The sequence below is a fragment of the Amblyomma mixtum genome, chromosome 3 (assembly GCF_055824585.1).
Source record: "Amblyomma mixtum isolate Tamu chromosome 3, ASM5582458v1, whole genome shotgun sequence".
Classification (NCBI taxonomy): domain Eukaryota; kingdom Metazoa; phylum Arthropoda; class Arachnida; order Ixodida; family Ixodidae; genus Amblyomma; species Amblyomma mixtum.
The window spans coordinates 68,835,811-68,849,346 of record NC_143014.1 but is presented as its reverse complement, the minus strand read 5'-3'; the positions used below and the strand labels follow the sequence as shown (position 1 = coordinate 68,849,346).

General features: G+C 50.5%; 1 protein-coding gene across 2 annotated transcripts in view; it reads left to right on the top strand.

Annotated features, from left to right (window-relative positions):
* The window catches only part of LOC149350518 (T-cell leukemia homeobox protein 3-like), a 79,034-nt gene extending 68,766 nt beyond the window's left edge, over nucleotides 1-10,268 (top strand). For both annotated transcript variants that reach the window (XM_089579563.1, XM_089579561.1), the window contains one exon: nucleotides 7,596-10,268. In XM_089579563.1, the coding sequence (XP_089435689.1) occupies nucleotides 7,596-7,866 (271 nt within the window). In that variant the 3' untranslated portion in view covers nucleotides 7,867-10,268. The remainder of the gene's footprint in view (nucleotides 1-7,595) is intronic.
* Nucleotides 10,269-13,536: the final 3,268 nt, after the last annotated feature.

Genomic DNA, 13,536 nt, shown 5'->3' with positions numbered 1-13,536 from the left:
CTGGAATGCTCTCCATGAACCAAAATTGCTACTAATAGTTTTATTCGTGCGTTTTTAAAAGTGAGGGTGTACAGTAGCAGGTTCGGGTTTTCTCAGCTTGCGTGGGTCCAGGGAGTTTTCAGTGTGAGCTATTCACAATGGCTATACTGACCGGATTATAGCACCCCCTCTTTTGGAACTGGTTTGCTCGGAGGGAAGTTGAGTGCTTGCTTGCGCATGTGGTTGAAGTTTCAGAGGCGCCTCAAAGAATTTGGCCGGCGTAATGGAAGACCACGTTGCGAGCGGCAGAAGGCTTCTGGCATACTTCTGGCATGCTTCTGCAAGTCGTCTCTTCGTGCAGCAGCGATGACTGCTACTCGCCGAGACTCGTCTGGCGGGGGAGGTAGCTGTTACGACTCATCTTGAGACCCGAGATGAAACGGAGGGAGATTCTACGTAGCGGCAATTTTGACGGGTCGTTTAACTTCAACTTGACCCCTCGATGACCTCGCAGAAAAGGGCGACTTTCTGGGAAGTGGCCGACGAGGCTCTTCCCACACTCGGCTCGGCGAAAACGACCTCCCCTTCGAGAAGCAACCGACGACAGGAGAAGAAAGGGTGTCCCTCGTCTTGAAAAGAAAACCCGGAACGAATCCGAGGAAGCCTGCGCAGCTGCGGCTGTGACGTCAACACGACACGATGCTATAGGAATGCGGACTGCGGACTTAGGAATGCGGACTTGCCAGTTCCCACGTGCGGGCTCTAAACAGGTGTCTTGGCCAGCTGCGTCTGTGACGTGTGGTGGCGATCTTTTGGTGCCCCATGAGTTACCTCCTAGTGAGGGGACTCAACAGGTCTTCGATGGCGGTGCTGGTGCCGATCTTTTGTGTCGCGATGGAATGTCGCCTGGTGCAGGGGCGGAGTCTTGGGCTATATAACCTGCGACCAAAGTGGGCACGAACGCTCTGGACCTTCGGTAATAGGTTCATCCAGTGGCTCTGAGCCTTGAGTATCAGGCTCATCCAGACGCTCGACGCTTTGAACTCTTAACGTTTGATTCCTTGCTCTTCTTTTTGTAAATTTTTGTAAATAAGTGTCTCAGTTTCTTGTCAGTAAATCTGCTTGTTTTTGTAATCTAACCAACTCGGAAGTTCAGACCATTCCCTCATCCCGGACGAGCCCCCTTGGTGACGCAACAACTGGCCACGCTACCTCGAGCCGCAACAACTGGTGGCAGCGGTGGGGTCTGCTACCTTGCGTCTCAACAAGGTCTTTTTCTGGGTCGGGTGCGATGAGCTGCGATTTCGTACATGCGAAAGTTCATATTCCAACTGAGGATATTGATACACAATAGCGACGACCTCTACTGATTCTGAGTAAGTTGCATGAAAATCGAGCACTGCGAAGTGTTAGGCCCTCGTATCAGCCGTATACCTTAAATGGCATGCCTTGTTAGCCGTCGCCATTAGACAGCTTTCAACAGCTTTAGTAAACACCTGTTCTTGCTAAAGATTCGTTTCAAGCCTCCTTGTAATCAATACGTTATCTGGTTCTTTCAATTAAATAGTGTACGTTAAGCGCAAAAAAGGAAATGAGCTATTAGTGACAATAAACCCGCATTATTCAATAAAAAATTCATGATCGTGTCTAAAGCGGAGCAACAGCAAAAACTTTTCGCCGACATTCATGCAGAACAAAGCAGCCCATCTAAAACACTTCGTGCCTGCCGCATTGTTCTTTCTCTTCTGAAATGCGAGAAGCGATAAAATTTCTCCTTCTAGGTCCATTGTCGGTGAGATACCGTAAGCTGAAGAAAAGAGTAAAGGAAAATACGTACTCATGGCGCGCAGTGTATTGGGTTCCACTTACCCATCTGTTTCACGGCGTTAAGTGACGCCTATGGGAAAGAAAGTCTGCTGTGCAAAAGTAAATATAAATAATAATAGCTTGGTCGTCAATATAGCGAGGATATACGCACTAATGAAACCACAGACAATGAAACCAAGGTGCTCAGTAAAGACGAAGAAAAGTGGGGTAGGGATTAAAGAATAAAGGAGGCGGCAAAACTTGGCGGTATGGGCCTTCCACTAGTGCGCGTATATAAGGAAGGTATCGTTTTGCCGTTTCCTTCGGTCCGTAAAGCGGCGCGCACACCGGGAGGGGGGAATCGGTATACTTCGCGCGATGCTCGGGGGCCGCGTTTCGTCGGGCACCACTTCCGACAGCGGCGCACTCTGCTGACGATGGAGGGAGGACGTCCCCTCGTCGACATCGCTCGCCGTGATCAGCGCCGGACGCGGCAGCGTTTCCGCTCGCCTTCAATGAAGCGTTCTCGGAACGCTCTTACACCGGGAGCCCCACGCGTCCATCGGCGGCCAGAAGGCTGCGCTGAAAGCGAATCGCCGCGATGGCCGCCGATAAACGGGCGCGCGTGGTGCCTTATCGACGGCCACGGACCGCGGCGCCAACTCCCCGCCGCCGATGCTGCGCGCTGACACCCTCGTAAAGAACCGAGGAAAAAGTACCCGGATTTCGACTCCGCGCCGCGGCGGGGCCCACGCCGCCGCCGCCGTAGCGGCCCCTGGGAGCGAATGGCCAACTTGATGGAATCTCGCGATTTAAGAGTCGACCGCTTGACTCTGGACGACGACGCCGACTCATTTCTATATGCGAACGCTCCGGCCACCATCTCGTTCGGGGTCCCTTTTGTGCGGCCGCGTTTCTTTGCTGCTTTTCGGGCCGACACTCCGGCGCGCTCGTTTCTTCTCCCTCCGTGGGCGTTATCGTCGGGTGTGTGCTGCGCGCGCACGCGCACGCGCGCCGCCTGCCCCGGGGAATGGGTACTTTATGTGGGCGACACCGCTCCGTTGTATTTTTCACTTCCTCTCTCTCGGCGTTGTTTAGTATACACCGTTGGCTTTTGAAAGTGCAGTATGTCTGTCAAGGCTCTGGATTGCCAAAGCTGAGGCCTTTCTCTTCGCGGTGCCAGGGGAACTAAGCCGGCGTTGTCTGCCGCCGTTGGCCCGGCCTTATGACACACAAGTAGCCAAGCACCGCAGCGCGTCCGGGAACTCACTGCTCACAGGCGTGCTTGGGCTTGCCTCCCAAACGCTGTAAATGCATCGTTGTTAAGTAACAAGATGACTGGTCAATGTGGGGCTGCAAGAAGTCCCTAAGGTGACGCAAGCACCATCGCCTCGCCACATTTTCGGCGCACACGCACGAACAGAAAGGCAGGTTGGGGGCAGGGGGTGCAGGACATTTTCAAATGCATTAAGACCGAGAGCGCAATCCCAGTTCTTTAATCGCGTTGACTCTTTATATTGGATCTCAGTGTTCCAAGTGCCTACAGGCGAAAACTAGGACACTGCATTCCGTCATATAAAAGAGTGGAGTTTCTCAACGCTCGCACATCGCAAGGGGTACATTAAAGCTTTTTTGTTGTCGTTGTTGCATAGATACAAGGAAACGAGGACAATATGGGCCAATATCACGAAAACTAACACTAACACCTCATTCTTTACTCCCTGCGAGGCAAGGAATTCATGCTTCTAATCCGACGGAATCAAAACTAGCGGGTTGTCGTAAATGCTGCTCTCTTACAATATACTCTGCTTTCATTTCTGTAGTTCTTTGCGCACTTATTTATTGCTTTAAATTTCAAATCTACGCGCGGCGCACGCTTTACTGTGGCAGTCAGACGTAAACAAAGGATTGTAAGAGACGCAAGGAAAAAACCAGACGCTGACGCCTGCGCCGAGTTGTGATTGAAGTGAACATTCCCTGCAGTGAAAAAAGGGAGACAGAAAATGAACAGTGTTCTCTTCTCATCATTGTTCGCCACTGGAAGACAGGTGCGCCAGCAGTGCGAGAGTTCCTCCGTGCTCATGTGCACACGCTCTCCACGGAATCGGACAGCACCGCGGGCGTTTACTAAACTCGCTCGACCTTCACACTTCCTCGGCGCGCCCACCTTCCACTCTGATGGCGGCACTTAGCGATAACGAGACACGAACGACGCTTGCTTTTGAGTCCAAACGCGCTCGGTCTTCTCGTTTCCCTCCCTCCGGCTCATTTCTTTCATATTTTCATGAGCCGCGCTTGTCGAAGGCAGCTTCCAGCCGGTCGCGCATGTTTCATCTCTTTTTATTTCTCTTGCCTTCCCCCTTTCCCTCGGCGTGGCACTCACAAAGACACGTTACATATCTGAGACCCGAAGAACGCCCCGAGAAGGTCTCTCTTCCATCTGGCCTCGTAATGAGCACTCTGATGCGCATTCTGCCCCCTCTTTGTTTATTTTCGGCGCTCGCGACGGGCTAATGCACACGTGGAGGAGCGCCCGCGCTGCTCCCAGCCTGACAGGCGAGCCGGTGCCGCTACCGAGCCGAAAAAGAAAACCGGTCCGACGCCTGCGCCGTCCTAACCTGCGCGGGCGCGAGAGCTGCGTTTGCACCACCGGCGGCCGTTAGACGCACGTGGTCCGTGCTTGGTGCGTTCGCAGCCGCGTCCGAGGCGCCGACTGCCGCCGAGACGGTGGCGTTACAATATAGCGTTCGAGGAATGCACCGGCGGCCCGCGAGGTGACCGTCGGACGGCGCCAGTGCGACGACCGGCACGTGACCGGGGCTGGCCTCCCATGCAGAGGAACGGACGGGCGCCGCCAGTAATGACAGCGCCGGCTAAGAGAGATTGAAGGCTCGTGCTCGTCTGGTGATCACCCGCCGGTGACGCCGCCCGCGACCTTTCCGCCACTTTCCAGGGGGCGAGCACTCGTTGTTCCGTCAACGCCGGCTCTATATAGAGAAATGCTCGGAGAGACAAAGTGAACCGGTGGTTAACAATAGGCGCGCATCACCCGCGTGTGTGGTCGAAAGTCGCCTCAAGTTGGCGTGCAAAGCGTTTCGTATTCAAGAACACAGAGAAAACATCTAGAAAGGTCGTTGTTCTGAAATTGTGAATGGTTATAAGGTAAAAACTGGCGAAAGTTGGCACTTTTAACTGTATACTAATGAATGTATACTAAATCTGCTTCAGGATTTGATCGCACCAGCATCCACGGCTGGACGGAAGATCGGACAAAATGCTAGGAAAAATGGTTGCTTTTAGACGAGCGAACTGACTGCATTATATAATTTCCTTTTGAATGACCGAAAAGAAGCGGGGATGTACATTATGGACTTAGTGGTTTACTATGCACCTGTAACCGTGTCCTACGTACCTCACTGGGTGATTAACAGATGTAGGGGGACAAACTCGTTTGTGATGACAGACTTAACTTTGTACACTGTGCTATACTGTTGCCGCAGAAATGCTTCTCGAGCACTACGCTTCCTGCCTTTCGAGCACTAGTTGCCCGTTTAAACATTCGGTTTATGAGAGACGCAATGTATTTGGGACGTCGTTAAGTGATAAAGAAATGATGCGCGCTTAAAAAGTGTTCTCATTTATGAACTCTATTCAAAAAATGATCCCTATGAATGGGGTTAACGTTCCCTTCTAAAAGCTATTAAATTCTTCTGCCAAACCTCGAAATTTTTGCGCAGGGCAGCTAGAGAGAGAGAGAGAATAAACTTTATTTGAGTCTTTGAAGAGGAAGGCTCCCTTCTGGCGCTGGCGGGCTACTGTCACTTGGTGGCCTTGATCTCTTGGATCTCGGCGACCTGGTGAGCTCTCTCTGTGAGCAACTTTTGTAGCCACAGGTCCGAGCTGCGCAGCGCGGTCTCCCACTGCTCCTCTGTGGTTAATCCGCTGAAAGGGTTCTTACTGCAGGCTCACATGATGTGGTTGAGGTTAGCACACTCTCCGCAACTTTTGAATTCTGCAGAGTATATATCTGGATGAATTTTGGCTAGTATTACGGGGCATGGGAATGTGTGTGTTTGGAGCTGCCTGAAAGTGGTTGCTTGCTCTTGCGTGAGCGTGGGGTTGGGAGGGGGATATTCCAATCTGCTCCTTTGATTAAAGTCGTGATAGAAAGCCAAAAGACGCGGATGACAGAGACGGAACTCTGTCAATCTATTCCGCACACTTATCTTAGCGCTGCCATAAACCGCAAGAAATATTTACATTTCAAACCGCTAGGCGCATACGTTCTGTGAAAGGGTTCAAGGCAATTTTTTCTTGTACATTTTCAAGAGCCACCTCGGTGCATGCACACATGCTAATTGGGATGAGGTGAACGTCCTCTGAACCGAAAAAAGGGAAAAGAGTTACCGAGAAAGACTGAAGACAACACGTGTTCAGGAAACGTGCCGCGTTCATGACCAAGGTCACAGTACGTGTATTACTGGCACTAATATTTATAAAGTGGATGTTTGCTACTCCACATAGACACTTCTACGAGCTCTGAATTGATTTAGGACGTCTGTGGCGCTTTCCTCTTCCTTGGACTGTTAAAATTATAGAAAGAGACAAGAAATGTGGCAGGATTAAGCTTTCATTTAATTGACTTTATTTCGCTCAGAAAATGAGCGTTTTAAAGGTTTAGGAAGGCCATCTAAAGGAGAGCAGTTTTATAACGACAGAAGTGATGGGCAGGAAGGATAATCCTCCCATGTCGTGGTAAACAACAACGCACAGCGCTAAGGGAGTGAAGCCATGGTTAGGGGAACACACACTGGCAAAAGTGGCAAATTTTCACCATTACTGCACTCCTTGCACATTTATTTAGCTCCAGAAGCCAGCGGGATGCATATGCTTCAGCAGGGGTCTCAAACCTGGCCGTATTGACAAGCATTTGTATCACCCGTGCCAGTAGCCGTGACAATTTATAAGTAACACTTTTTTTACTAGTTAGGTGGTTCATGATCTTTGAAAAACAACTCTGCGCTTAACAGACTAATACAGAGGGAGAACATACACGCCTGGTGTGTCGTGTATGTTCTCCCTCTGTCTTCGCCTGTTAAGCGCACAGTTGGTTTTCGAAAAATTTATGGAAGTAGAGCGGAGGGGAGAGAGGATGCCGCATTATGAACACTTGAATTATTCTGCCGCGATGGACGCATGGTAAGCGGTGTCTCATAGATGTAGGTGGTGCGATGGTAGGGGATCACTTCCCCTCCACACAGTATATATGTTTAGCTGCTGATTCGCTTATTACATGTGGGACGCAGTGACTAACCTGCCGGTGCAAAACCCTGAACAGGTATCAAGAAATACAATGAGGATGAAAAGGGAACGAAGGTGTTACTGGCACGCCGCTTTTAGAGCATAGGCTGATAGTATTTGGGCACTTATAGAGGGTATGCACTCGAGCCCCAGTGGCCGCCATTTTCGCATCCATGCAGCACAGCGAAATCCGGCGCATGTCTAGTCGGTTTATCGCCCTCCTCTGGCCTACACCGCTGAAGCTGCGCGTTGGACACCAAAATGGGTCCTATGACGTCAAGTGAATACCCCCGTACTATTAACTGACCGCAGTAATCGCCCTATGGCTTTCGATTCTCCGTTTGCCTGGGATGCATAGGACGGAATAGAGTACAACGGTATAGATGCTGGGGGGACTGCGGACCACCAGGTGTTGACGGGGCAGTGCGCAGTCCCCTTTTGTTGCTGTGCTCGCGCTGTCTCTTTGAACCCGCAAGGCTGACACAGAGGTTGTCCCTTCTTATTCGCAGGCGCCAGACGGCCGAGGAGCGCGAGGCGGAGCGGCACGCGGCCAACCGGCTCATGATGTCGCTGCAGGCCGAGGTGGTGAGCAAGTCCATCTACGAGGGCGCCCGGGACTCGCTGTGCATGAGCAACGCGTCGCTGCACGCCCTCCAGTCGCTGCAGCCTTGGGCCTCGGAGGCGGCCAACGCTCTGCACGCGGGCGCCGCCGGCGACCGGGGCCCGGCCGCTGCCGCCTACCTGGCGCCGCCGCCGTCGCTCACCTCGCCGCTCTGCTGATGGGCCGCCGGCGGACAGGCTCTGATCTCGGACTACGGGCATTACGCGCCGACGCCACCACGACCACGCGCCTCTGAGACGAGCGTGGGGCCCGCTACAAGCTCCGCCGCCGGTGGCTCGGCGTACGCATTTGCAGTGGACTCTGAAGTGAACTGCCCCGAGGCTTCGACGTGACTGTGACTTTGCGTGTGCGTAGGCGGGGAGAGGTCGCTGCTGTGCCGGCCGCGGGCCCGCAACCCGCGATGTGGAGCCACAACGGTTCTCCGCAGGTGGCTGTGCTTCAGTGCGCCTGCTATACTTGCTCGCCGCCGCTTCACGCGAGTGTACAGGTGGCATGCAGTGAGCATGCGCGCGCTGTGCATCACGCCTCGGAAAGGCGCGCCTTCGAAATAGCGGGGAGCAGAGCTAGGTCTCCTGGTCTGCACAAAATACATTTTGTAACGACTTCACTGCTTGACAACTATCTACGCGGGAGGGACAGGACAGGTGCGCTATACCTCTCGCTTTCTCCGAACTGTGAGTTAATGGCATGTAAACAGTGCCATACGAAAACCATCACAACCTACATTTTCGCATGAATCGGCTTAGTTAAAACTCGGGGAGCGCTTTTAGTTAGTTTGCTTAAACTCGATGCCTTTAGATGCGATTTCATTATTCGTTGTGGTAGATGTGCCTTCCCTTTAGAATATGGGCATTCTGAGGCACCAGTATTTCGAAGCGCATAGTTTAAAGAACTCAACAACTAACTTCTTATTAAACAATGCAGTGACTACAGCTAAATTTCTTGCTTTCGATTACTCGCGTCTCCGAGAAGTTCCGGTCTTCAAAAACCCGGTTGTGGACCGCGGCATTTCCGTTAAAAGCGAACACGGTGCACCGAAGCGGCGAGGCTCGCCAGGTGTCGACATATAGGAGCCGGAATGTCGTGCACGCGTAATAAGCACGACAACTTAGCGAAATTGCGTGGGGTAGGAACAGCAAGGTGCTGTAAAATTCGGCAACGCCCATGGACTACAGCGCGCAATGTGTTCACGGAAGCTGGCGGTACCTCCGCCCCGGCGGCGCACAGCGCGACCTCTCCCCAGCAGCATCCGGCGTGCCTGTCGCCATAGCAGCCGTGCAGAGCGACAGCGTGAGCGCTGTACTCTTTGAAAAGTGCCATGACAGCGACGCGAGGTGTGCAAGAACTGTGTACTAGTCCTCCACGAACACTCTTTCCGGGCCTGAAATCATACAGCATCCGACGTCGCGAACCCCTTGCAACTGAAACCAGTGTCTTCCGCGTCATGGGACTCTCCGTGGTGACGACGACCGTGTTGCCACGCACTCAACTCGTGTAAAGCGTTTTCTTGTTTCTTTTATCTGCATTATCATTGTTCCTGTATCTCCGCGCGGCTTTCAGTTCCCTTTCGTGGACTGCGGACGTGACCCTCGTGGCTCTCTCCTTCAAAGAAACACACCGACTCCCCTTCCCATCGTTTTCTGCTGAGCCTTGTTTGTTTGCTGCCCCCCCCCCCCCCCCCCCCCCCTTTCTTTTTTGACCGGCAGCCAGCCGCAGGCCGCCACCGCTGCCGTGCGCGTCGGAGCCAAAGAAATGCCATAGATGACGCTGGAGCGGCGCAAGGCGATATAGACCCTGGAGTACGTCCCGCTAAAAGCCGTGTTTTTGTTATCAGCTCCCGCTGCTGTCTAAAGAGAAACCCATATTGACTTGGACGGCGAGCGCTGGCCGCGTCGAAGAAAATTGCAGGCAGCGCAGCAAGCGTTCGCCCAATGGCTCCGGCGATGCGGGGGCATGTGCGTCATTCCTTGTTGGTACACTATTTTGCTCGCTTGGGTCTGCCTCGAGTGCCGCTCTCCCAGACGATTTTGTAGGCGGGAAAAGCCGTCGGTACGAAGCCAATGAGTCTTGTAGAATGCACTGTTGACAGATTCGCTGCAAGCGGTCGTAGCTTGTTATGTACATTAAGGGCCTCAGTGGGCCGTGCTTTAGCTGTAAAAGTGGGACGAACACGCCAGTAAATGAGTGAGCCAGTTATGTTTATTTTTTTTCTTGTATTTAATTTTTTTTTTTTTGCACGGAGTACCTAAAAATCAAAAACATACTCAGAGGATAAGCTATAAAAACATGCCGAAGCTCTTTAAGTTGCACTAGGGATATACCCGTGCAGGGCAAGTCTCGAATCAAAGAAGTATGCTGATAACGGATAAATAAGTTCAATGTGGCTAAATAATAACGCGTGCAAAGAATTAATTAGGATTCGAGCAACGAATTCTTCCCAGGGCATTTATTTGCTCTCAGTAGAATATTCACACTTAAAGGAAGCTATAATGCACGGCTCTCAGAAGGTTTAGAATGTTGTCATGTATTATATTTGTAATATTTGCATCATAATAAACTCATTCCGTACACATTAAAAAGAACATTTGCTTCTTTCGTCTCATCACTTTGTAGTAGCAGCAGGGGCACGGCTGCTGCAGGAAAATGAAGAGCACAACCGTGTTGACTGGCACGGTTCCTTTGTGGATGAGGCGTGGTGCTCACAATCTATTCTGCCGGCCGTGTGTGTGTGTGTGTGTGTGTGTGTGTGCGTGTGTGCGTGTGTGCGTGTGTGTGTGTGTGTGTGTGTGTGTGTGTGTGTGTGTGTGTGTGTGTGTGTGTGTGTGTGTGTGTGTGTGTGTGTGTGTGTGTGTGTGTGTGTGTGTGTGTGTGTGTGTGTGTGTGTGGGTGGGTGGGTGTGTGTGTGGGTGGGTGGGTGGAGTTAAACGCTACTGGAGGAGCAGGTAGCGAAGTTTAAAAGCGCTACATGCGCAGCCCATTTGTCGTTTAATCAGAAGGGCGCGTTGACGGACCTACAGCCAAGAACTTGTCTACCTGAAATTGCTGCGGTGGAAAGTGCCTCCTTACAAGGTCGGTATTGTAAAGGCAGAGACAGCACATGCCTTGAGCTGATGTAACGGTGGCTGTGTAGGCCATCGTTTATCCAAGTGCATTGCCAAATAATGAAGAAAGAAGACACTGTCATCTGCTTTGCCTTGAAGACGATAATGCAGCACAGAACGGCCATGAATCGAGCGAGATTCGCAGCGCCCCTTTATATTCTCCCCATCCAAACAAGCTTCGCTGTTGTGACTGGGTCTATTTTTTTGATGTTGCGTATAGTCACCGTCCCATCGTTTGTCTCTGTACAGTGAACTGTGCACATTGTCCAATGATGACCAGGCCTAAAACTCGAATTTAACACATTACAATGCCGCCGTAGCCAAAAAGAAGAAAAATTATCCGCCAACACTGCCTCACTGTTCGACCTAAGAGTGTTAGCTACGGGAGCTTCAAGTGTTTACATCGGTGTGCTCAGCAAACGTGGAGAAGACCAAATCCAAACATCCGGGTATGTTTCCTTTCCGAAAACATCCCGCATAACAGTAATAGTTAGGTAGTTAATTGTCAGAAATTAATTAACCAGCTTACTAGTTGACAGCATTCACCAGTTTTCTGATGTCCGCAAACACTGGTATTAGTGCCGCTGAAGCCTCCTTCATAACTAAAAAACCCTACTTTTAAAAATTAGTGGCGGACTTCCCTGAAACACCTGGCATAAGCGACAAAAGGCTTCATTGGGCTTGCTTGCCGACATAAACGAAATAAAATCAGACGAGTCAGTGAACGATGTAATTTCATGTTGAGCGCGGTATAAGTGCCTTCGTCAGAAAACCTGACGATGCGTCGCCCAGCGACCGAAACGCGAATGCCTCGTTCTTTCCGCCACTGAACATAATTTGACTGCTGCCGTTCGGTTTGACCCTTCTTTCTATTTTTTTTTTTTGCGAAGAACATAAAATACTTTTTTCCCCTAGTCATAGAGATTTCTAGGGCAGAAAAAAAATGAAAACAGTTTTTATATCTGAAAGGTGCTGGAAGTAGTAAGAGAATATGTCTACTTAGGGCAGGTAGTGACCGCAGAACCGGATCATGAGAGGGAAATAACTAGAAGAATAAGAATGGGGTTGAGCGCATATGGCAGGTTCTCTCAGATCATGAATGGTAGTTTACCAATATCCCTCAAGATAAAAGTATACAACAGCTGTATCTTACCGGTACTCACCTATGCGGCAGAAACATGGAGGCTAACAAAGAGGGTTCAGCTTAAGTTAAGAACAACGCAGCGAGCTATGGAAAGAAAAATGATAGGTGTAACGTTAAGAGATCGGAAGAGGGCGGAGTGGGTGAGGGAACAAACGCGGGTTAATGATATCCTAGTTGAAATCAAGAGGAAGAAATGGGCTTGGGCAGGGCATGTAATGCGAAGGCAAGATAACCGCTGGTCCTTAAGGGTAACGGAGTGGATTCCAAGAGAAGGCAAACGTAGCAGGGGGCGGCAGAAAATTAGGTGGGCGGATGAGATTAAGAAATTTGCGGGAATATGGTGGCCGCAACTGGCAAAGGACAGGGTTAATTGGAGAGACATGGGAGAGGCCTTTGCCCTGCAGTGGGCGTAGTCAGGCTGATGATGATGATGATGATGATGATATCTGAGCAAGTTCTTACCAGCTTAGCGTGGGCCCCGAATAGAGGTCGCAAAAGAAGCTCGTGCAAATCCAGTGTATGAACTCGATAAAATAACAAGCTTTGTGTAAACTATGGTGCCAGGAGCTACCACCAGAGCGCTGGTGAATGGCCCACCATCTCATGTTAAAAATGCTACCTAGGCCTGGGTTCTTTAGAAGTATTAAGGCTGCAGGAACAGCACTTTGTTAAAACCCAAATAGTTCAGGTTTATTGGGGTTTGATGTCCCAAAGCGACTCAGGCTATGAGGGACTAAAAAAAAACTCAAATAGAATGCGAGATGAGTAGCTTTGCTCGTGAATAGAATACGAATGGAATAGCAAAACAGCCAAATTGAGTACATGCATGTCGAATAGTGAAAATAATAAACGAATTAGACGCGAAAAGAATATTTCGCAACTGGGATAATGCTTGCTTCCAACCTGTGAACGTTTCTATAATGAACAGCGAAACATATGAACGGGACTTTCTTTCAGAGGATTTATTTATGAGCGCCCTACAAGTTGGTTCTGTTGCCTGCCACTTGATTAGATATGAGACCGGTCGAAAAGAAAAAAAAAATATTAGCAAGATAATTTATAACTCTGGCTTCACAAGACGCCAATGCAAAGTGAAGTTTGAGTAGAATTTACAAGGGCTATCAATATTAGTCGTTGAAGAGGAGCCCGTTTTGTAACGATTACTATTCAAAACTTCCTCTTTAGCTCTGTCGTAACGCTAGCAGCAAAGCAAGCTGGCGACGTTCCCTGCTTGCTAGCTAACAGCGATGCCGTCACAGCGGCTGCGGCGGAGCAGCAAAATAATGAGTCTGAAAAAGAATCGTTGGGAGATATGACCGCATGCGTGTCCGTAGATTAGCAGTTTGGAGCTACTCATATAGTGAAGGAAAAAATATAAAGACCTGCTTAGCTAAGCTCATGACTTAGCGTAGTTTAAGTTCACCGATAGCAGACACTCCCAACCGGGAAGTCACCTGTGAGATGCTCAAATGGGCCTGTGAGACGGCACTGCCGTCCCGACAAGCGATGCGCTAGTTCTGCACAGCAGCTGAGGAGCCGCTTTATCCCCACGCCATTCAACATAACTGTATACTCACAAGTTT